Source organism: Cottoperca gobio, chromosome 1, assembly GCF_900634415.1.
Source record: "Cottoperca gobio chromosome 1, fCotGob3.1, whole genome shotgun sequence".
NCBI lineage: Eukaryota > Metazoa > Chordata > Actinopteri > Perciformes > Bovichtidae > Cottoperca > Cottoperca gobio.
The window spans coordinates 21,312,650-21,337,808 of record NC_041355.1 but is presented as its reverse complement, the minus strand read 5'-3'; the positions used below and the strand labels follow the sequence as shown (position 1 = coordinate 21,337,808).

The 25,159-nt window shown below is 41.2% G+C and overlaps 2 protein-coding genes across 12 annotated transcripts; both read left to right on the top strand.

Annotated features, from left to right (window-relative positions):
• The first annotated feature begins 17 nt into the window (after positions 1 to 17).
• On the top strand, positions 18 to 4,606 carry LOC115013835 (serine-aspartate repeat-containing protein I-like). Its single transcript, XM_029440373.1, has 3 exons — positions 18 to 558; positions 1,625 to 2,599; positions 4,090 to 4,606. Exons 2-3 carry the CDS (start codon positions 1,630 to 1,632, stop codon positions 4,125 to 4,127), a joined length of 1,008 nt encoding a protein of 335 aa, XP_029296233.1. The 5' UTR covers positions 18 to 558; positions 1,625 to 1,629; the 3' UTR covers positions 4,128 to 4,606.
• A 1,150-nt stretch (positions 4,607 to 5,756) lies between these two features.
• Positions 5,757 to 25,159, top strand: LOC115013523 (ETS-related transcription factor Elf-2-like). 11 transcript variants are annotated; one of them, XM_029439903.1, is made up of 11 exons: positions 5,757 to 5,893; positions 13,652 to 13,790; positions 13,989 to 14,141; positions 14,286 to 14,532; positions 19,601 to 19,714; positions 20,321 to 20,503; positions 20,923 to 21,009; positions 21,124 to 21,319; positions 21,599 to 22,003; positions 22,133 to 22,280; positions 23,136 to 25,159. In XM_029439903.1, the coding sequence occupies exons 3-11, from the start codon at positions 14,064 to 14,066 to the stop codon at positions 23,730 to 23,732; spliced, it is 2,055 nt and encodes a 684-aa protein (XP_029295763.1). In that variant the 5' UTR covers positions 5,757 to 5,893; positions 13,652 to 13,790; positions 13,989 to 14,063; the 3' UTR covers positions 23,733 to 25,159. The 11 variants fall into 11 exon arrangements, with proteins under 11 accessions (XP_029295763.1, XP_029295794.1, XP_029295788.1 ...); XM_029439891.1 differs by lacking the exon at positions 13,652 to 13,790 and adding an exon at positions 7,897 to 8,173 and having other exon boundaries at positions 5,774 to 5,893; XM_029439934.1 differs by lacking the exon at positions 13,652 to 13,790 and having other exon boundaries at positions 20,354 to 20,503; positions 21,127 to 21,319.

The window sequence follows — 25,159 nt, the reverse complement described above, 5'->3', positions numbered from 1 at the left end:
ATTTAACACTGTAGGTTGTAAAATAACTGGTTCAGATTAAGTATAAGTTGTCCAGGGCTAATTGGTGGCAAATGTCTTGCTGCTAGCTTGTAGACAGTAAATTGTATTGTAGGTGTAGAAACACGCACTTCCTGTAGAAATCCTTAATTTCCTGAAGAATCCCTGTGCTGTGTCCATGCGCCTGTGCCGTGTCCATGCTCCTGCTCCTGTGTAAAGTCACAATGTTGTACAAAAGGCAGGGACGGGCAGAAAGCAGCTGCAGGCAGCGCTCTGTAAGAAGCAGTCAGATGGATGTGGAAGATCCTGCTCAACAAGTTGAGGGGGAAAAAGACCTGCAGGCACTCAAGTTTTGTGAGAACTGTGCCTTTTTTCTTTTTATAAAGGTTTTTGTATTGAAACTGCGATCAAAATTCTCTCCAATAAGAGTGTTTTAGAATACTCCACACTTTTTAAAGGCTTACACGAGCATGGGAGCATGAATTGAGCAGGTCGTCTCCTGTAGAGTGTTCCCTGATCCTGTGGTGACTGTAGACATGCAGTCATAGAAACCTGCTCAAGGTAAGTGAAATGTACACTAACAAAACGAAGCACTGTGTACACCAGGACTATTGCTGCACATGCCTTGTGTTCACAGTCTACATGAGGTGTAATAACAGTTTTCCAGAAGGGAATTCACAGGCAACAAATTATTAGTTTCATTATTGGTTAATCTGACAAATACCTTTAGACCAGTTAAACAATAGAGTCCAATGTGAATGTCTTCAAAAGTATTTTTTTTCCTAAACAGTTAAATCTCTAAACATATTTAATTTATTTAACACCAGTGGTGCAAAGTAACGGAGTACATTTACTCAAGTACTGTACTTACGTACACATCTGGTCCTTGTATTTTAGTATTTCCATTTCCAGTACATCTCAGAGGTAAATATTGTACTTTTTAATTCACTATATTTGTCTTGACAGTTTAAATGACTTTAGTGAAAACCACGTATCTCCAGATGTGTGGATGTTTAATGTTTGTGATGAACTGAAGGAAGAAGTGTTTTACGTCACATGCATCGTCACAAAGCTGAAAACAGGTTTTTCTGAGTAACTTTCTAGAGACACGTAGTTCTCACAGGACAAAGCTACAAACTCATGAACTTATAGAATATGATGCATTGTGTAGATTAAACTGCCCAGCAGTATATACAGGAGTTCAAATGAGCACAACCTTAAACATGTACAGCAGTAAAATGCAACATACACATTAATACGCAGTAATATTAAAATATATATATATATATAAAAAAATAACAAAACTGACGGGGAACATTCTACTTCATAATGTCTACTTTAACTTTTCATACTTTAAGTACAGTAAAGTACTACTTTTAGATGAATGCAGGACTTGAAGTACTTTCACAGTACTTTTAAGTAAAGGATCTGAATACTTATTTCAACACAGTTTAAAATAAAACAGCAAAACTGGAACAAGGCTTCTAATAAAGTTAATTGGAATTAAAGCAATTTTACCACACATGAAGCTAGTGTATACTTAAATATTGAGAGCTGTTGTAATGTCTGAGCTTATATTCTATATTTAAAATCTCTCTCAGCCACTACTTCCTGTCCTGTTCTACAGAGTCTATGCCCGACCTGCTCACAGCTATGAAGATCTCAGCAGCTTCTGTTGGTGAGACGAGTCTAGTGAAAGCTGTCCAGAATATTGAGGACAACGTAAAACATTTGGACTTCACACTGGAGGTGGCAGAGGCAGAAGTCCTGGAAGTAACCACAGAGGTGGTAGCTCTAGAAGCCGCTGACGAGGCGGCTGTCGTAGAGAATGAGGACGAGCTGAAGTCTGCAGAGGCTGCTGCAGAAGAGCTGGTTAAAGAGGAGACGTCTGATCCTGTAGCAGCAGAGGAGGAGGAGGAGAAGGCTGCGTCCATGTCTGAGGAACTTATACCTTCTGCCCCAACAGTGGAGGAGGTGGGTGAGGAACCTACAACATCTGCCCCAACAGTGGAGGAGGTGGGTGAGGAACCTACAACATCTGCCCCAACAGTGGAGGAGGTGGGCGGGGTTGAATCTGAAGATCTGGCTGCTGCTCCAGAAGAGGCTGTCTCCTCCGCAGAGGCCTCACCTGATGCTGCTCCCGCTGAGGAAGAAGCTACTCCAGCTGAGGAAGAAGCTACTCCAGCTGAAGAGGTCACCACCACCACCACTGCTGAAGCTGCTCCAGAGGATGAGACATCCACAGGTGAGACGACACCTGTTGCTGAGACATCAGTGGAGGAGGAGGAGGAGGTAGCAGATAAAGCGTCGGTAGCAGAGGAGACAGCCGAAGCTGTGGAGACACACAGTGAAGCAGCAGTAGTTATGGACACGACTCAGCTGGCAGCAGCCTCCTCTGGGTCGGACCTGGAGGTCCTTACAGCTGCTGAACCAGAGTCTACATCCGAGGCTCCAGTACATGAGGCCAAGCTCTGCCACTCTGCCCCATCACAAGCAGAGGAGGTGGCGCCGCCTGCTGATTCGGGAGGGCAGCTGGCCAGTGAGGAAGCTGTGGATCTAACACATGACGTCAAGGAGGAAGTGTCCCTGGTGGAAGGACAAAGTAAGAACATACTGTATGAAGTGCCAGTCACAAGCTTTTGAAAATCCATACCTACATTAGTATTGTTTATAATGCTGCATAATAGTTACACTTGTATCTTTGTTGATATAATAAATAGAAAATAGTATAGAATAAGATCCTCCTGAAGAATCTCAGAGATGTGATCAGTGGAAGTGATACATTTTTTTACAAGTTTTATTTTTTTCTAAGGTACTTAATTTTTCCATCTGTAAAAAGTAGGTGAAGAAAAATGTCTCGGCAGGTGAAGTTTTTTATTTTTCAGTATAATTTTTCTAAGTGTTTGTGGTTTCTAAATAGGACTAAAACCATTCATCTTTTCTTCCAGCTGAGTTTTAATTTCTAGACACAAGGTACATATATTGTTTGTTAGCAAGTTATGTTACATTACTGTCATGTCTTTCTTTTGGCTAGAAAACATGGATGCCTATTTAGAACATGGGTGGTGGTGCACTTCAGCCTCTTGTGATTGAAATCAGTATTACAACAACAAACACTGAACAAATATTTTTCACCTGCCAAAACGCTTTTTTGAAAGAAAATAACAATGATCCTGGCAAAACTTTCTTTCTGGCTTGCCTCTCAGGGCTTCCACGGACAGTTGTAACTAATAATAATAATAAAAACTCCATTTATGTGTGCCAGGGTTCTGGTAAGAATCGGAAATGTAGTACAAAAATAAAAATATGTCAGTAAAAAGAGGTGCAACTTAACTTTCTCAGCGAGTGCTGCTAGATTTCTAGATTCAAATGAATCTCAATTGTTGAGCATCACATTAACATGACACAATATAAAGAACAAATGTGGCTTAATTTACTGCTGTTCAATTTTATCATAAAAACAAACAATACAATCTTCCCTACAGTCGTCCCTGTATTTGGCTCTGACCACATGTATTTCTACCTGTATCCACAGAGCCAGAGGTGTCTATCTGGACTGTAAAAAGCTGCTCAGTGATGTAATAGTACAGTTAAGAAGGTAAAAAGCAGCACAGCTGTCTGTGTAGAGCTAGAGAGGTAGAATGGACATCTTCAGGATAGGTATTATTCTCAGCCAGCCACATTTTAGATGCTCACTTATAGGCATGAGAATATATTAAATATATTAAACATAAGACGTTAAACATTCAAATTGCATTTAAAAGACAAAAAAAGAAATGCAAGAAAAAGCAAATAAGTAGTTAAGACAAGAAAGACATTGCATTTTTTAGAAGCAATAAAAAATAAAAAGCAAGCAAATAAATAGTTACATATTAAAAATACGTTATGTATCTAATTTATCAGAAAGCTGCAGTAAAAAATAATGTTTTAAAAGCCCTGCTTTAAATGAACACTTCACTCTACTTAAATCCTGCTGCCCATGTCCATTCTACTTATTTAAACTGTAGGATATGCATGTTGCAAAATGACAGTCACGTACACAAAAAAATGCATTTCCACCGTACAAACTGGTGTTGTGCTTGTTTGTTTCAGCCACAGAGACGATGGTGGTGGTGGCAGCCCAGTCATGACAGACCGTGTGCCTTCCACAACACTCGCTGCTCTGTCAACCCAGCCAGGACGACTGATGGAAACAACACGAGGGCAGCAACCACTGGTTTAACTAGCTAATGTGTCCTTTTTGAGACGTTATCAGAGGTTTTTTTGTTAAATGTTTCCCTTCTGTTTCTGATCATATTAGCGCTTTTGAAATGATTCCCATCATGTCCTCTAGGTGCCACTGTTGCAAAGCTTTTCAGGACCCACTGGATCGAACACAAGTTTCTTTGTTTTTGTTGTCGTAGGCAGTGGAGTGTGAGGGGTTTGTTTAATGTTGTGATCCATTTCATTTTGATTTTCATAGATATTGCCTAATCAGCCTAACAATATCTACAAAATGTACCAAGAGTTGTAAGTGGGGGTGCATCCATGTGGTTTCTCAAATCAGCTGGTATAATAGCAAAAAGATATGCATTTTTGTCACTTTTGTCATAGTAAAGATTTAGTTGCAGACACGACTATCTTCTTGTGTTTTAAGTCCATTACACTTTTATTGTGATGCTTATTTGAAAGCATGACAAAATACCAGTAAAAATATTGCATTAATGTTGATATGCTGAGCTGTGTAGTATATCCATATTTTGGTGCATATATTCTTTCTATTTTGTTTTTGTGTTATTACCTTCTACTACAAAAGATTGAGGAATTATATCCAGGTTCAAACTAATATAAATTAAATTTGAACCCTTTGACTTAGACGATTATATTTAACCGTAATATGCCTCCAATTCTCTAAGAGTCGATGGATGCTGAGCTGGGTTTTAAATATATTTGCAGGTGCACTGCATACATAACCATATGTTAACTATATACCATATAAATATAACTTATAGTTAATATACCAATTTATATTTGGTTGATTACGATGTCCCTGTTGTCATGATAATGTATTTACATAGACATTTTAAATAAAGTGATGTATAAATAATTTAGTTCAGTTTTGCTGTGCATACAATTATTCACGTGTTAATTAATGTTAACATGGTAATGCATTGTGCTATGTCAGTGAACTAACCACTTGGTAGAGACAGATGACTGTTATTTGATCATTTTTATAAGCTTATGAATATTAGCTTTTTGGGAGTTTTTCTGGAATAACTTGTGACCATCATCTTTGTTGTCCTAAGGCAAAAAAAGAAGCAAGAAAATACATTCCTAATTAAACAACACATTATGTATCCTTTGTAACTTGATGGGGCAGGGAGTGGATTTAGGAGTGTCTGTTTGCTCAAACGTAATAATAAACAAATCAAACTGAATGCATGACTTTATTCTGGTGAGCTGGGATTGTTTATTGTACGGCGTGACGTCACGAGTGTAATTCTGTTGAACTAGCGGAGTAAATTGACAACCGAGTCCGTGAACGTCTCCATTAGCAGAGGAGCAGCCTGTCCTCAGCGAGCGGCTGCTTCTCCACTTCTTTAATTCCTGTCCCACATGAAACAACTAGGGCACCGAGGAAGGTATACTCATCCGTCCGGAGGCTCCGGGCTCCTCACCATGTAAACAAACAGTTTATGTTGAGTTAGCTTGCGTTACCGTTAGCAGCGGGTCTCCTCCGCCTGACAGTCGACAGCAGCAGCGGGATCAGAGCAGAGCAGCCCGGAGAGGAGGAGAGGTTACTGGGTGTCACACAGACACGAACAGAAAACTCTCATTAGCCAGCCAGCTAACGTCAACTTGCCGCGCCTGTAAACTAAGTTGGTCACCAGCAAAGAGCGTGAAGAAGACATTCCCGGTAAGTGAGCTGACTGGCGATAGCCAGCATTAGCCACATGGTTCGTTATGTTTCTTTTCTGACAGCTTGTTTTTCTCACAATGCTATCTTAGCTAGCTAACACTAGCCAAGTTCATCAACGTCCAGGTTCTGCTTCTACTCAGTTTGCGTCTCGTGTGCGACGTGTTGTCAAAAACAACGGTTCTTGAAATGCGTTTTATAGCATATCATTTTATGATAACATACTAATGCTACAAAACTATATGTAAATGATGCAAGAGTTGGCTAATAACTCATTGATAAGGTTAGCGAAGAGCAAAGGTATCATTGCAACAGTGTGCCTCGCTGTACATGCCTGACATAATCTTCCTGTTGTCTTTATTATCTCTTCATTGTGAGCATCGCAAAGGCCACCACTGTGATCTTTATTCACTCCGATTTTGGATGTAACCGAACTGCTTTCTTTGTGTCAGAGCTATTAACACAAGCAAACAAGCTTTGTGTCACACACTGTAACTATTCTGGCTTTGTAGGGTAGCAAGTGAGTACATATTATTGTAACCCTGGAGAGTGATGTAGTATCCGGTGGTGATAAGTAGGTCATTGATGCTGCTGGCATTCTGTCAACATGGTAACACTTTACTTTAGTTTATTTTCTCATCCCTAGTTGAAAATGAGTGTCATTTGAATAGATGATAACCGATGTAAGGATTTAATTCCCTCCTTATACTACGTGTTGACATTCATATTATTTAGTTTATTTTTATTTTTTTAAGAGTCCGAATCCGATTTATAACCAAGTAGGTTTTCACATAGGCTACAAGGAATTTGCTTCGGTGTATTGGTGCGGACTTAAACTGAGAGTAAGAGAAAATCAAATTGAAAATAAATGCAAGTTTTGCAAAAAATCAAAAGCATAAATATATAATGGGTGGAAAATACAATGAAAGATTCTATGAAAACTATGCTTATATTTTATAAACATAATTTAAAAAATGCTGCTCATCATATCACCAAAGGGTTTTAAACAAAAAATCTAACTTTCAACTTGTGTTTGAAGGATGAAAAAACATAAAACACTTTCCTCAGTAGTACAGCATGCCTATGTACTTATCTTTGAGGACACTGTAAATTAACATCATTAAATGTCCTAGTGTAGCACAGTATTCTTTTTTTAAGTTACTGGTATTTACGCTGTAGTGGCAGTTTAGATGGTGTGTGGTGAGGTAGTGTTGTATTGTTGACAGAGGCCACGGGCCTCGACCTGCTGTGTGAGCTGTACTGAAGTGTCTTTGCTTTGTGCTGGTAAATGATTGACCAGCCTTTTGCTCAGACAGTATATCCTGCAGACTAAGCTAATGGTCCAACTGCTGTCTGAAGGTTTCTGCTGAATGTTCTGTAATGGGGCAAAATCATGAGGCCTGTTGAGAAAAGACTAGATACTGACACCACTGAGCACAGGGACATCTACTACAGAGATGGGGTGGATGATGGGGGGGGGTTCAGTAAGATCGGCTTGATCTTGCATGCATTTGGCATTTTTGCTCATGAATGAAGCATGAACCGATTATCAAAGTAGTTGAGCATCTCAATGTTGAGATATAAGGCAAGATGAATTTGTATTGTAGAATAACTATGACAGTTTGAGGCTTATTTTGACACCAGACACTAACGCTGCAGATCATTTATATACAACTTCATGACCATATCATGTAGCAGCTGAATTATAGTGGAACTTGCCTATGTGAGTATGTGTAAGTGTTGGATGTCAAGTAAATCCTGAGGTCATGCTTGCCATGTTTTTGCACATTGTGTCATATCTGTGTGTTGGTAGAGGGCAGGGCACAAGGCAGGGCGTTGTATCTTTACCAGCAGCCCCAGTTACTGGGAACAAAAGCTCTGTTGTTGAAAGATCATGTGACTGTGAGTGTGTGAGTGTGAGTGTTCCACCCTTGTCATGTGATCTGAGCTCAGGGCAGGGTCTGAGAAGTGCTGACTCTCTTTGAGAGGTTTCTTCCACTCAGGGAACTGGCAGACTGTGAGCATGCAGGAAGAGAGAGGAGATGGACGGCCAGATGGATGTCAGACAGAGAGGAGGTGTGGGAGAATTTCACAGACCGGCAGAGTGAGAGAGAGAGAAAGAAAGGTGCATAAAAAGCCCTGTTGCTTTCTCTTACCAAGAAAGGAAAGCACCGCTCTCATTATTTCATTCTTCTTGTGTCTCCTTTATGGATTTTTAAACGGCAGCCAAGGAAAGATGCAAGCCTGCATTGTTATTCACATCAACCTTTCTGTGAGAAGGCAAGTTTGGATTGTTTTCCTTTTTTAGTTTTGATGTATTTGTTGGGATTTCATAGTGGGAAAAGTGAGCCTGTCAGGATGACTGGTATTTTGTAAAGTCCATGAACCAGAACACCATTTGTAAAAGAATCCAGCTACTCGAGTGCTCCCACCCTGTTAATCAAAGGTTTTACAAAGAGACATGTAGCTGTAGCTCCAAAATGACTTTCATTGCAGCAGAAATATTTTCCATTGCTGGCATACCAATATGATTAGTAGATAACTATAAGAAGTGAAACTGTCACAGTGACTGATTTTGACCTTTTTTAAATATCATTCAGTCCTTTCCCTGTAACGTGTCAGGTATCTGCTGGTAATGGTAATAATGTAGACTCTTCACTCATTTATGTTTGCGCTCAGAAGAGACGGGCAGCCACGTGTTCGCAGTCCTCCAGCAGATCCTGTAATTCTTGTTTTTAATCAAACCAACCTGCAAGTCCTGCTTGGGAGACTCCACTCCTGTGTCTGTGCATGCATGTGATTAACCCATTTTGGAACTCTGCCTGCAGCCACATGCATGTTTCATATTCCATAAGACCCTGCACATTGTATTGTGAGGAGGGTCTGTCCACTTAGATGGATGTTCTTAATATCTTACTAGATGAAAGTAAAGCAAAGATGGAACAAAAAAATAAAAAGGACTAGCATTAAAGAGAGAAAGAACAGGGCTGCAAGGAGAAGTTATTGCCATTCTGACGTATGTGCATTTTAGTGACAAATCCTTCTGTTGACCAAGTGAGAACATACAGGCACCACATAAAGGACTCTGCACTCTTTCTTTCACTAAATCTCTTTCTGACTTTCTTATGAAATCACTTCGATGAGCTTGATCGATTACAAAAGCCCAGTGTGTCACAATCTCCTCCATGAGCTTACATTATAACTTCTGTCAGTTTAATGGCAACATGACGTCACATAGTTCAGCAAATGTAATGTCCACATCTTTCTTTGGTTAGCCTGTTTCAGTGCCAGAGAGGAAAAGGCATGAAACAACAGGTGAAGTATGAAATATTCAAACCAAATTAGAGTTGAAGGATGAGAAGAGATTGGACATTTGAAAATGAAACTGATAGTATACAGTATAAAGTGGTTTCCTGGGACTCTGAAACAGCACATGTCAGTTAGATGCCCTTCTGGGAGACCTGCACATGTTTCACATGGTCATCGAACATTATCCCTGCATGCATACTGAATGCTGTATTAATGTAGCCCGTCCCAAACAGAACATACGGCTCTGTAGATGTCTGCTCTAGGCTGTTGAATAATTGAAGAGAGGATTTCTATCCGACCTGATAGCATGTTGGTCTCAGTAGCGGAGGGAACACCAGCACAGCATGGCTCATTTATTATACAGCACTTAGAGTAACAGAGAGAAAATGTGAAAAAAGTGTCTTTTGTCTAATCCTTGTCTTTGTGTGTACTGAAGAATTTTAATAATTTTGTGTAGGATTATCTTTAGGCAGATGGTGGGCACATGTGGGGAGACGTGTTGCGGTTGACGAGGAGAATAGAGTTTGTTCTGTTTGGGACTTTGTTGTTGTTGAAAATAAAGTGTCAAACAAAGGGTCGTCCAAAAACACACAAAGTGTTTATTGCTGTTTTGAATGGCTACACTTTTTAAGATGTATTTTCAACTTGCGCCCTCAAAAAACCTGGTTGGAAAATCTTGAGATATTGCAAAAATGTTTTTATGTCTGCCTTGGCTGAAGTGGAAAAGTTGATGTATCGATTTAAAGCAAAGGAACGGATTTAGTTAAATGTATGATTACGTACATGATGAATTTGACTTCAGCGTCTACTGAGAAGATAAGTATTCTCCTCATCGCTCCACACAGGTCTGATGTAAACTTCCTCACATTAATACATGAAACACACGCAACTGACATACTTCCATCCAGTTTCTACAATGGTTTTTACCGTTTGAGGTTCGTCTGGCGCTCTTTTAATTACGTCTTCTTGTTGCGGCCCCTTCTTCTACAATGGTATAATGGTTTTCGGACTGGAGAATTGGCACCACCTACTGCTCCATGAACCAACTCCTAATAATTCCATAAAAGTAATGGATGGAGACATGCATTCATTAACATTTCTTTTGCAGATGTTATCATTACATTTGGGTGGAAACCTGGCTGCAGAGATGCGAGGGATTGGACAAATAGAAATAATAAAGCACACTTTCAAACAGGTTCTCCTCAGTCGTGGTGTTGCATTTGGTTTTCCACATGAAGTGGTGGAAGTAGAAAACTTGAAGTGAGAATTTCAAACCCCGTCTCCTTTGTCACCTCCGCTTAATTGACCAACCACATGAAGTGCGCTAAGCTCCGTCCCCCTTAGTTACTCTTGCTACACCTGTTGAGCTTTCCTCTCACACACAGCACATACGCAGTGTGTAGCAGGTTCACCATTGCAGTTCTTTCACACTTTTAGCGGTAGAGAAAAGCATGATAGCTCCCACACAGTGGATTTGCAAGTCATGAACAAGCCTTTTTTTATGTTGAGAAGGCCAAACGTAAAATACACCACAATCCATACTCTTTACATACAGAACACCTGCCTTACAGTAGCACATACGCTGCTGCTAAGGAGGGATGATGACTCAGCAGTGTAACAATATATCAAATCCCAGTAGGTCTGTGGCCAAGTCAGCCCTTTAAAAACTAAACTAGTTTAAACTGCATCAAGCAGTTTGTGTATATCTGTCTGCCTTTTCTTTGTCTTGTATCCTGTTGTCACCCCGCAGAGCAGCAGAGAACAGGGACTGATGGTCCTGTGGTTCTTAGCAACTGTTACCATGGCTCCAGTCCGCCCTGCCTAGATCTTCCACTGGACACTGTGTGCGTGTTTAAGGGACTGGCTTCCTGTCAGTGCATTTCTTCCTGTAATAGCAGACAGGCACTTCCTGCAGACCAAAGCTAAAAGGAAAGAGATGGAAGATATACAAGAGTTTCCGGCCGGGCCTTTTTATATGAGGTTTGGGTCTAAAGTCGGGACGGATAGAGGAAGTTATAGTTGTAAAGAATTGTTCAGGTTGTTGAGCATGAGCAGTGATTTCTGCAATGCAACTGGATTCACGAAACAAAAAGCTTGACATTCAAATCAAATGTATTTGTATAGCCCAATATCACAAATTACACATTTGTCTCAGTGTGCTTTACAGACTGTACAGGTTACGACATCCTCTGTCCTTAGACCCTCGCATCGCACAAGGAAAAACCTCCTAAAAGAAAACCCACAATTAAAGGGGGAAAAATAAACAACATAATACAAGTACAACATTTGACAGAAATTATGTTGTGATCAAAAAAGAGAAAGTATGGATGAATCCAGGAAAATGTCAATAAGGCTTCCCGGTGTCCAGAAGGACCAGGGCAGCAGGCGCAGCCACGATTCATGATCCTGACGTAAACTTTATCAGTGGCAACCTGCCACATGAGAGACAGACACTCAGGGCCCTGGATGATGAGTTAGTAACATACATTTACATAAATGCATACAGCTAGAGAGGGAGGGGAGGAGAGAGGAAGAGAAGGAGAGCAGGGAGGTGTCTAACTATAAGCTTTATCAAAAAGGAAAGTCTTTAGCCTGCTCTTAAATATGGAGAGGGTGTCTGCCTCCCGAACACAAACTGGAAGCTGGTTCCACTGGAGAGGAGCTTGATAGCTGAAGGCTCTGGCTCCCATTGTACTCTTAGAGACTCTAGGAACTACAAGTAACCCTGCAGTCTGGGAGTGTAATGCTCTAGTTGGTTTATAAGGTACTATGAGATCTTTAAGATATGCTGGAGCCTGACCTTTAATTGATTTGTAAGTCAGGAGAAGGATTTTGAATTCTATTCTGTATTTTACCAGGAGCCAGTGCAGAGCAGCTAATACAGGAGTAATATGATCCCGTTTCCTTGTTCTTGTCAATACACGTGCCGCTGCATTTTGGATCAACTGAAGAGTCTTAAGCGACTTTTTGGGACAACCTGATAACAATGAGTTGCAGTAATCCAGCCTTGAAGTAACAAATGCATGGACTAGTTTTTCTGCATCATTTTGAGACAGGATGTGTCTTATTTTTGCAATGTTACGTAGATGAAAGAAGGCAGTCCTTGAGATTTGTTTTATGTGGGAGTTAAACGACAGATCTTGATCAAAGATGACGCCAAGATTCCTTACAGTGGTGCTGGAGGCCAAGTTAATGCCATCCAGAGCTTCTATGTCATTAGAAAATGCGTTTCGGAGGCGTTTAGGGCCAAGTATAATAACTTCAGTTTTGTCTGTGTTTAACATCAAAAAGTTGCTAGACATCCAAGTTTGTATGTCCTTAAGGCATGCTTGAAGTTCAGCCAATTGATTGGTTTCATCTGGTTGAATTGATAAATATAATTAGGTATCATCCACATAACAATGAAAGTTTATAGAGTGGTTCCTTATAATATTGCCCAAAGGAAGCATAATAAGGTGAATAGAATCGGTCCAAGTACAGAACCCTGCGGTTCAGAGACAAGTCCTTTGTCTGATAAAAATAGAAGGTCATTGGTAACTTTCACCAGTGCCGTCTCTGTGCTATGATGAACTCTAAATCCAGATTGAAAAACCTCAAATAAACTATTATTATGTAAAGAATCACATAACTGTTTTGCAACTGCTTTCTCAAGAACTTTAGCGAGAAAGGGAAGGTGCATTGTGGGAGATATGCTTGTTTGGAGGAGAGGAGATTAACAGCACTCTAGTTCTGTATGGCAGTTAGTTTAGCCTAGCATATAGACTGGAAACAGAGGCAAATAACTAACCTGGCTCTGTCCGAAGGTAACAAATCCACCGACCAGAACCTCTAAAGCTCACTTAACATTTGCAAAAAAATTAATAAGCATATTGTTTAAATGGTCAAACAATTTTCTTCCGGAGCCCTTACATCAGGGGTGGGGAACCTTTTTCCTATCAAGGGCCATTTTATTTTTTTACAACATCCTTCGAGCCCCATACTAATTATTGAACTCATAACCTCTGCACATTTTTATTAAGACGCAGCCCATTCAGTTCACCTTTCTTATATGCGTTAGCGTTAACTTTTATTCAAACCCACTCGTTCTTTCAGCTCGTGCAGTTTGACATGTTTCGTGCTGTAATGACGCTCAAGAGCCTTTTTCATCACCGCGAGCACGTCCGCACAAACTAGACACACTGACCTTTTACTTCCACAGAGAAATCATCGTTCGTCCATTTCTCCTGGAAAGTGCGACATTCCGCCTTCCACCTTTCTCTTTGTTACACTCGCCACGCTGCGTTCGCAATGACCGTCTCGTTTAATATTGAAGTTTTTTGACATGACGTGACCATGTGATGACACGTTCCACTTGTGTTGTGTTCAAGGACCCTGACTTTGGCCAGGAAAAACAGTCAGTCGCCCAATGTGTTCTATTGCTGTCTAGATGTTTTTTGTTTTTTTTTCTAGTGGATTGTTTTGCGTGAGTTTATGAATTACCTCGAGGGCCGGATCAAATGGTTTCGCGGGCCGTATATGGCCCGGAGGCCGGAGGTTCCCCACCCCTGCCTTACAGCAACATTTTCTGCAGGAGAGGATGAAAGCACAGGTCAGCTGGAGAAAAATAACTCAGGAGGTGGTAGGCATTCATTGTTTTGATCAAGGACACAACGCTGGTGTGACAAATGGAAATAGGCGGATTGTCTTCATCAAACTCATCATAAAACCTACTTTAGGCCAAATCTGCATCACAAACTTTATTGTGTTGAACAACATTTTGTTTACCAAGTGTGTCTTCTCTCTCCAGGAGCCTCTATTCACCTGGTGGAGTACACGGAGGTGCTGGGGCTAATCACTGGCTGTGACCTGAGGAGCATGAGTCATGACCTCAGTGGTGCTGGTCGACACTGGTGGGACGGTGGTGGAGTATGTCACAGCGGAAGAGGAGGACCCCCTGCAGGTGGGTCAGACACGAGAGTAACACTGCAACTGCAGTTCACAACAGTGTCTTGTCTTCTTTCCTCATATCTGTCGTATTCTCTTAATGCTAATTCTTTTCTTGACTGCCTTGCTATCATTAACCCCAATCCCTTTCCCCTTGCAGGAGGGAGAGGGAGACCTGGAGATTGAAGGAGAGGAAGAAGGCGAGTGTGAAGCAGAGGAGGCCTATGAAGAAGTACAGGACAGAGAGGAGGCTGAGGACTACCCAGCAGTCATAGTGGAGGAGGTACCTGGCGCCAGGCTGGCCGATGAGCAAGGTTACTCAGCCCAGGTGTTTGTTTATGATGACGAGGCTTACCTGATGCAGGAAGTGGGAGATGAGCAGGAGGTGGAGACAGAAGGGGAGGCAGGTGAGGCATAAATAATAAGTAATTGGACCGAATGTTACCTCATAATGCTCCTTTCTGTGCTGTAGGTTGGTGCATCAGATGATTACCATACAGTCTCTTTGCACGACATAACATAGTCGTTCAGTCAGAAACCTGCTTTACCCTTTAACCCGAGCTGCTGAGAAATTTGACTGTTTCTTTTCTATGTCCTGTTACCATTGATGGTGCACAGTACACATTTACTCTGGGTCATTTAGGTTTTTATATGTCATTAGAAAAAAAGAGGACTTTTACCTGATGTTGTACTGTTCACAATTACGGGTTTTATGTTTCAGAAACAAGACATTGGTTCTGGCTTTAAAGGAACACTTCACCCCCAAAATGACCATTTGTGTATAAATGAATCACATGCAGTTTCACTAAAACAGTACTAGATATTACACTCCGGAGTCTGGACGAGTAGTTTGCTTGCACAAGAGTGAGACTGTTTATGCAGAAGTGTTTATAATTGCAAGGTTTAAAAAAAAATAAAAAAAATGTGTTTAACAAGTAGTGAGCATACGACTGGATAAATATAGACTTGGATTTTATTGCACGAGTTGAGAGTTTGTAAACGGATGTTTTTGATGTAGTTTTGTTGTTGGTAAACGCGGCCCCCATTTACTTCAATTCATCGAGAACTTTCTCAGTTTTTTTATTCTTTGTTCACCATGAAGACATTCAAGAATTTAAGTTAACACGGGTGTGAGTGGGTGAGTGATTGATATAGAAATGATCATTATGTGGTGAAGTATTCCTTTACTCAACAGGCTGAAAGGTTCAGTTTACCACCAGCAGACATTCCATGGTTCACGTTCACACAGCTGAAAAGATTTATGCCTTTACATATTCTCAGCTGGTGCCACAGACTGAGCTGTCAGAGAGGCAAATCACTTGAAACAGGCAGTTGATTTTTCCCTGACTCCGTCCTCGTACCGAATTCATTAGGTCAAAATTCACTCATACTTTGTATCACACCTGACAACATTGTTTGCAAAGTATTGTTTTCGAGGTGTGTCTTTAGTCTGTAAAACATTTTTTCAAATGTTTTCTGCTATATTACAGAGGTTAGCGCCTGATATGAACATGTTGTGAGTTCAGAATTCTAGATGACAGGTTTCATGAATTCAAGTTTACAAAGTGTTTCTTCTGCTTGTTGTGGTTCGGGTGAAACGGGACCTATTTGCCATATGATTCTGCTGCCAGCATCCGTTTGACAAGGTCTGGTAAAGTAGGCTGTGAGGGTTACAGGCCTCTGTTCACACACTGCCACCTTGTGGGTATTTTATGGACCATTTCATGAACAGTGAAGGTATCCAGTATTAACTCTAATCATTCATTAATCCCTTAATAATGGTGACTAGTGTCCAATCCAGAGCAGTGTGTTTTGAACGAATGAAAGCTGCATTCATTGAAACTGTCCCAAATTACATTTCTAAATTCTGTTGTTTGAATTAATCTAATCTATATTATATAATCTAATAATCTAAACTAGAAGTAGGCCCATCTGCTAGCAGGGTTGAGAATTTGTCATAATTACCAGGAAATGTTTTTGCATCACTCGATATTCAGTCAGAACTTTCAGTCAGCTGGATGTAACTAGTATATTAGTGTAAACCTAGTTGATTGTTTTGCTCTTAGTCGACTAAGATTTCTTTAGTCGATTAATAAATTGTTATGCTTTTATCATGCTGAATGATATGTAGTTATTTCAATTAAACTTCTGAGCACATCTCTGGTAAACACAAGATTTAAAGTGGTGCTTTTGCATGATTCTATGTGGAGAAACTCGGCTTTACAGATATCTCCATTAAATCAACCAATCGATTAGTCGACTAAGAATTTCTTGAATCGAGGACAGCCCTTGTCTTTTTGTGCAATTCATTATTTTGTATCTGTTTAATCTCAGTCACAAAAAGACAATGACACCTGACAAAGGAACAGGTACAGATGGAAAGAAATAAACACTTCTGATTCTGTCAGAAAACGCACTGCCTCAGACCTTAAATTTAATTTCACACAAAGTTATTTGCACTTAAGTAGTTATTTAGTTAGTGTTTATAATATTTAAACTTTGCCCTCCATAATTTATAGTATATTATTCTCACAGGCAATAGGGAATTGCAAAAGAAACCATTCAAATTATGGAATTGATAATTACCTAATAATTAATGAATTTGTTATACATTTGGCTAGTTCAAAACTTCTTTTCGAGTAATTCTCATCTTTAGTTAAAAAAAAATAAACATAATGTTTTGTAATAACTGTGATTACATGTGTGTTGCTCTGTTTTAACTGAAGTTGGTTATTTTAGTTACTTTAGTATTGTTATCAGTCAATTCGTTGTGCGAACTGCAACTTTGTTTTGTAATAAATCAATGTTATGTTCAGAGAGTTTATTCTAAAAACTGTTATACACAGTACAGCTTTATTTGACGTAGTGAGGGAGGGCGAAGGAAGGATTTCCTGTGTCGACTGCGGAGTGATACCTAGCTGCCGCTGTGGTGTGTCTCGTTGAATACGAGGAGATTTCCCATTAGCGGCGGATTGATCTGAGCTAGTAGCTTCCTATACAATTCAGTGAGAAGTCAATGTGAATCTGCAGCAAGGGGAAAACATGGCGACTTCACAGCATGTGGGGAACTCAAACCAGCTCGATCTGCTCATCAGAGCCGGTAACGTATCTATGTGTACCTGTAACCTCGATCCGGGAGCTAACTTTAATGTACGGGTTGTGTTGTTAAGCTCGACCGCTGCGCCTCAGTCTGCTGAGTAGTGTGTGCTGAAGTAATGGAGGGCAATCAGGAAGTGATCACCTTGGTTAGCAACCTGCATGGCGTTGCTACACGGTTTGCCGAACCCGGTTTAAAAGAGGTGAAAAACTTCCTCAGGGCTTGCCAGTCTGCACAATCCGATCGATATCTGCACGAAGTGTGTTTTGCATGTAGGAGTAGATTTTTTCCACCGCTGTGCGAGTTAGAATAACGGTTTGCAGATCGGCTCTGCACAACCAGGAAGTGTAAAGATGTTGTCTTTCCTACGTCTTTGCCACGCTGTCTCAGTCGGAAGGACATGTGGGTTTATTTTTACTAGCATAAATTTGGGACACACCGTCAGATATCACTTCTGGTATTATTATGACTGACGTGTGTGGAAGTATTTATCGGTGTTTGGCGTAAGTTTGTTCCGTTGGTGGGATTTGTGTGCAGTAAGTCTTCCACACGTTGTCCCGGAATAACAATCCATAAGACCTGAAAAGTAATTACCCTAATATTGTGAGTTTGTGGATTGTAGGTGTGTAGGGCACATTTCCAATGTGAGAGGTTTTGACATTTTTGTGTCTTGGTTTCCGTTATCGTGTTGTGCAGCCGCTGATTGAAGCGTGGGACGGCCTGGATCACTCGCTTTCTTCCCTGTAATTGTTTCAAGTGCGGCTTCAGCCTTCGACCACACTGACCTGAAAATACACTTTTTGTTTGATTTCACTCGCGTTGAAACTGTTCCTGATAATGAACAATATATTGTGAATATACAATGTTGTTTCCACCTCTGTTTTTTTGCACATTTCAAAGTATTTTTGTCCCATTTCGATGGCGGAAGCATTGTGTGTGGAGAGGGCGTAGCGTGTTGTTGAGCGACATGCCCGTTAGTCCAATAGCGCGCGCGTTGGTTTATTACGTCATCGCAAGTCCAATCAAATTTCATCGGAGGCGGGCTCTCAACCAGAGAATGAGCCAATAGGAGTTGAGGCGGTTGTTGAGTGACAAGAGGATTTGTGAGCTTCTTCGAAGAGAACTGGAGGGAAAGGATGAGGACTGTAAACACGGAAGTCATCAGAGGCAGCACTACTTCTTGTCGGACTTGCTGCTATTCTTGGCGCCGTTACACAGTAGTATAGGTTCATAATAGGCATTTCCCTAACTTGTGAACATATTTATTTGCTATTATTATAATTATTACCTACCAATAATACACATTTTTTACACTTATCTGTGTGTAATTCTTTTGAAAATATAAAAGAATTATGGATAAATCAAAATCCTATGCATTTTGCACATGCTAGAAATGGCTAAAGTGTGTAGGCTATATGTGATTATGTAGATCAAGCCAAGCTGCAGCTCTTTGACCTCACACCTTTTTTAGTGGTTTTATTACAGCACGGCTGCCTGTTTTTCAAGGGCAGCTGAGCTCAGTAAGCTATAGGGTCTCTGCTGTGATGGCTACCAGCATGTCCTGTTTGTTTCTGAAAGGAATTGACATCTAAAGATAGCCTATTTCTCCCCTATGCTGTGCCTGTTGCCTCAGTGAGATAGCCAAACATGGACAGTGCAGGGTGTAACGGCATCTCGTGTTTCCCATCAGTGATTGACACCGACAGCAGGTGCCCGGGGTTCCTTTTCAGGGTCTCAGATGTGGCCACATACCATTTCCTTCAGACTGAATCCCTTTTTTTTTTTTTTTTACAAAATTATGTATTTTTTTGTGTGCCATATTTGAGATGGTAAATAAGGACACCATTCCTCATGTCACTCTGTCGGTATCCTGAACCAATCCTTGTATCTTGCGACTTAACAAAAGCAAGGTTTTGTGTAAAAACTGTCATAACTAGTTTCACAAATATAAATAGGCAATATAATGAAGACATTTCCTACTGTGAAAGTTGTACTTTAAAGTCATACTGTGCCTGGATAAGAGTTATTGTGGTGAAATTGCCATATCATTTTTAGTAATTATTCTTTTCACTAGGGGGCACCCTATAGTTGCATTTTGTATGCTGCATATGCTGCACTGAGTTAATAGTAGGATAGAGGTGACAAAAAGTTGGTCATATTTCATCCTTTTTACTTTGGTAAATTATAAAGTTAATATGTCAATTGTATTCTTAGCTTAGATATTGGAAAGCAGGATAGTGCAATGTCCTTTAGCAGCAGGTTTTCACTGTGGACATTAATAAAGTGTAACTCGTGTATTCTGGTGAGACGGGCTCCTCTCGGCTCACACTTTATTTTTCCTAAACTATTTGCTAATGGTTTCTGTTTGTGTGTTTCAGTGGAGGCTTCTGTACATGGCACCAGTGTTTACTGCTCTGACAAGACCATTGAGGCTGCAGAGGCTCTGCTCCGCATGGATTCACCTTCCTGCCTCAGGGAAGACCGTAGCCTAGGTAACACACACTAATTAATAACACCCCATAACCACAATTAACACCCCATAACCACAATTAAAAGAATGGTTACACTTGAAACTGATATTTGTCATGTTGCATAATTAATTCAACACAATAGTATTCACCTGTTTGGTGGAGTGTGGTTAAATAGTAAATGTATCTGTGTTGTCGTTTAAACATAAAGAAAGTAGTCTAGCTTAAATATTTGTAAAAGCTCAAATAGAGTTTTAAGAGGGTTTCACACGAGTCTGTCATGATAACTACTTTTGTTGGACGATATATCGTCCCTGAAATAACTGCGATGAACAATATTATTGTAATTTTAAGACATTTTATGCCACTGATAAAACAATAATTAACACCCTTTTAAAAGTGAACTTATAATTCTTAATAATATTCAGAATTGGAATGTGTAAAAAAAAAAAAACCTGGGTAAAGAACTAAAATGAGGAAATAAACATTTTTGAAGTTTAATTTTTTCACAGGGGTCCTTTACTCTTTAAGCTCTGATGGAATAGTGACATTTCTCATCAGTCATTAAACGTCATAAGTCCGCTTCAATGCACAGTTCTAACTCTTCCTTCATTTAATTCCTCCACCCAGAAGCTTTTATCCCGCCTTGCATTGTGACCCCAGACTTCCTTCACGCTGCCATGCGTCCAGACATGATTGCAGAGACAGAGGTGGAGATATCGACGGAGGAGTGCTGCGAGGAGGAAGGCGAGGTTATGGTCACCCTGCTCGAAGAACCAGAGCCAGGCCACGAGCCTGTCCGGAAGAGGAGAGGTAAGACAGAAAGAGCTTGTAGTTTGTGTTTGCCAACACATAGTTCTGCTATAAAGACAACCCACTGTAGTCCAACGCTGTGGGAAAGCATACAAAAATGTGTAAAACTTCTGTTTCATGCCGCAGTAGACCCACTATCAGCACCATAGTGTAGAGTGTGGGAAGCTTTGATAAATGTGCTTTTAAAGCCACGTTTTAAAAGGAAAACATCTGGCGCTCTGTGATTACCCGTACCTCACAAGCCAGGCTGCAAACCTCCAACAAAAACTTTGAGTTACCCTGTTAATTAGTTATTGAGTTTATCCAAGAGCACCATCTCGTGGTATACTGTTGGGTTTAAATGTAACCTCACAAGTCAGGGATTCAGTGATTTTTAAAGCAGGTGATTAAGTCCTATTTTAAATATTTCCATGTTACAGCTGGACGGAAGCCAAAGACGCATCCACCGGTTATTTCCAACAGCTCCCTGGACCTCGGCATCAAGAAGAAACCAAGAGAAGGGAAAGGTACCTCACAGTAATGTTGCTGGCTGTGATGAACACGGGTGTAGACGGAAACCTGTTGCTGTGATGATGTTAGAAACATGGGTTAGCGGTGCAATGACGTAGCTTGATTTCCAGCAGGCAGCACCACCTACCTATGGGAGTTCCTGCTGGACCTCCTCCAGGACAAGGACACATGTCCCAGGTACATCAAGTGGACCCAGAGGGAGAAGGGCATCTTCAAACTGGTCGACTCGAAGGCGGTGTCCAAGCTGTGGGGCAAACACAAGAACAAACCGGACATGAACTACGAGACCATGGGACGAGCTCTCAGGTGAGCAGTCTGTGTTCTTCTTACTGACTGTAGGTATATAAATGTGTCATTTAGCTGTAAGCTGCTGGAAAAGCCTTTTGATTTGCACAATATTTTATTTGCTTTGTATTGTATTAAAATAGGCTCAAGGAGCTGATTGTTATAGTGCTTAATACTTTGTATTAAATACTGTGTGTGTGTGTGTGTGTGTGTGTGTGTGTGTGTGTGTGATTCTCAATGGTTTCTACATATGTGTTTTTGGGAAGCACTCGTAACTCTTGATTTTCCTTTCCCCCCCAGATATTACTACCAGCGCGGCATCCTCGCCAAGGTAGAGGGCCAGCGGCTGGTTTACCAGTTCAAAGACATGCCCAAAAACATCGTCATCATCGACGACGACAAGGCAGACATGCCCTCCCCCGATGATCTGATGGACTCTGAGACCGTATCCTACGAGCGCGTGCCTCCTCCGTCAGACATGCTGCTGCTGCAGGGCACCGAGCTCACGTCCTCTAAGAAGCCCAACATCCTGCGGGGCGGCAACAGAGCCAACGTGGTCCACGCTACAGTCACCGTGGGCAGCAAGATGGTGCCTGGAGGCGGTGCAGCGATGATGCCGAGGATAGTGTCTGTTTCAGGAGCATCAGATGAGAGTCGGACGCAGCACTCTCACACGGCCATCATCCCTACCGCCACCGGGCCCAGGTGAGACTCCTGCACACGGCTGAGGAGCTCCAGTCACAGGGTTTCTCACGTTAGCAGTGCTACTGCAGCTTCTCTTCCAACAGTAAGTATTGACTTTTGACTCTGTTTGGTTTACCTCTCATCTAACAGGACGGTGCGGGTAGCGATGCAGGTGCCCGTAGTAATGACCACATCGCTGGGTCAGAAGATCTCCACTGTTGCCGTGCAGCAGCCGACGGGGGGCCACACCACCCTCCTCACCAACACTTCTGCAGGAAACACCAACACACAGCAGAAGGTGTGCACAGGACGCTTGTCTCAGTGTAACACATTTAGCTTTAGAATGAATCATTTTGAATTATTCTTCCATCTGCCGCTTATCCGGGTCCGTGACGCAATTAATTAATCATATAATTAGGAATTGTTGTTGTATACTTCATTTTTTAATAATAATGAATAATTATAGGCTATCTCATCCCTACTGGTTTTCCATCATACTTTCATACTTGTATGATTGTGAAACTGGTATTGAACTGCCTTCTAGGTGGTATTAACCTCTTACCGTGCAGTCCATTTACCGTGTGGACGCCGGCGTGCCCAGCAGGAGTTTTATTTTGCCATGTGTTGTGTACAGTCCACCATGCAGGATGTGGTACCCATGCCACATCTTTGTAGAAAGCTTAGAATCTCATCTATTTAGATTTTGAGATCAGAATCACAACAGCAGGTACAATTGGCGCATCAAAATAGCAATTAAAATCAAAATCATAACTTTCAGCCAACTCTCCTATGAAGCCTCATAATAATCCTGTAATCGGTAATAATCCAAAAATAACTACTCCTGTGTCATTGCCAAAGGTCCAAACGATCGTTTCCGGTAAAGATATTGATCGCCAACATCGTCACATCCATAAAAGCCCATGAACAGCTGCTGCAATCTTTGAAATCAGCTGATCGATGTGTGAGATATTTAGTTTATACTCGGTAAAAACGTTACTCCCGCTATTTTGAGTTTTTTGTTTTTGGACTGATAAAACAAGATATTTGGACTTTCTTTCAGTATTTTCTGACATTTTATTGACCAAACCATTCATCTAGAAAATGATTGGCAGATTAATCAATAATGAAAATAATATTCTTTTGTCTTGCGTAGGTTGTGATCCAGACCATCCCCACCATGGTCCCGGCCACAGCAGAGAACGGAGACAAGATCACTGTCCAGCTGGCCAAAATCATCACAATCCCAGCCCACCACTTAGCTCAGTGTCACCTCCAGACCTCCACAGGCTCAAACCAGCACGGCGCCGGGGGCTCCACGACGGGCATCAGCCTCCTTGGGAGCCCTCTGACAGTCCGGACCCTGGCGCCCCTCAACGTTGGCCCGGGAACGCAGGTGATGAGACTCACCGTGCCGACGCAGGCGCAACAGACTCTGGTGGTGTCGCAGGCGGGCAGCGGGGCGGGGGTGATGACGTTATCGACGGCCAATCAGACGATGACGCACCCTCGGATCATAAGCGGGATCATTAACGGTTCAGAGCTGGTGATAGGATCACCGTCAGCCGGAGGAGTCACCATGGAGAAGCTGAAGGCCGCAGGGATCCACATCCAAACTGTGCCGGTGACAGTCCAGTATCAGACCAACCCCAAAACTGTCCAGAACATCCGATCAGACGCCGTGGACGCTGAGGTGACTATCAAACTGGCAACACCTGACGTGACGATAAAGACGGAAGAGCCCGAGTGTTGAAATGCACACACTTCAGAGGGCTAGTCTGTGCATGTCCAACGTCAGTTTTACTCTTGTAATAACCAGCAGCAGTCCGTGAGACTTTAAAGACTCCTGATGGCCTGGTTTTAATCCCGAAACCCGTCTTCTCATCGTCCCTAGAACTTTACCGATCCAAGCCAGTCCTCTGAACCACACTGACACCTCTACGACTGACTGCTCCGCAACATAGGAATGCACACAGACTTTAAAGGGACTTGTTGGGAAAAGGTGAAAGGGACCAACCATGACCACTACAATGTATGCCTTCTAAATGGATCCGGATCACTGACTCAAATTGGGGAAAAGACAAAAAGTAGAAACACTACAAAACGAGGCAAATAATTACAACTAACCAGAATGTCAACTTTCAAATAATAGAAAAACACAGTGAGGGGTGTAATTTAACTTTTGTAGACTATTTGTTCATAATTATGCCTCTACAGATGTTAAAACCAGCAACTTATTTTTTTTATATGCTTATATCACTGTGCAAATCAAGTGTGGGTGGTGCTACGTGAGTGAGAGAAGGTGGAGCTGCAAGAAGCTCTAAGAAGGAACAATATCAGACAGAAAATGGTCATGTATGTACATATTTATATATATAAATATATCTACTATATACAGTTTATGGAGCTAAAGTTAACAGAACAGCCTTAGATTTTAATTTAGACTTTTTCTTTTCATGTATTGTCTGAACAGTAAGCTGTTTTTATTTTTGTGTGTGTTTTGATACCTTGTACCAAGCACAGTATTATTGAAACTCAGGGGAACTAATATTTGTATAATTATTAGTTCCTCTGTCAGCATCAGGCTGTTACACGCTCGTATAGGTTGAAACGGCAACATGTTGTAGATGTGTGGCCGGATGTCTCCGCAGTGTGACCTCCAGCGTCTGGGGAAATCTCTAGGCTTGATTTTCACACTTATTCAGCGAGAGCATCTCAGCTATTTCTTAATTCTTTAATTTTTTTGCCGGATGTTTTTTTCACAAGCTTACAGTCTGGCTGCACGGAAATGCGACTCATTGCTGATACATGATGACATGTGTTGAAAGAAATAACCCAAATAGCTTTTAGATCACAAATGAATTGAATCAATTATTAAGAGAGGCATTGAAAATCACAAGTTTATACAAAATGTTCATGAAAGATATATGAAACCACTGTGGATCCCAGGTCACTTTACTTAACAGAGGGTCAATTTGCCAGCATACATTTTTTTACTGCCCTTCTTGGCCCTGCCCCTACATTTCATTCTTATTTTTATGTAAAGAGAGAAAGATGTTTGTGTTCAGACTGAACTGTTTGTATATTCAACATTTGAAGTATATTCTATTTTGTTGTACTCTTGTTTCAAAGTGTATTAAAGTAGATTTTACTGAATTATAAAAAGACATTTGAAACCTA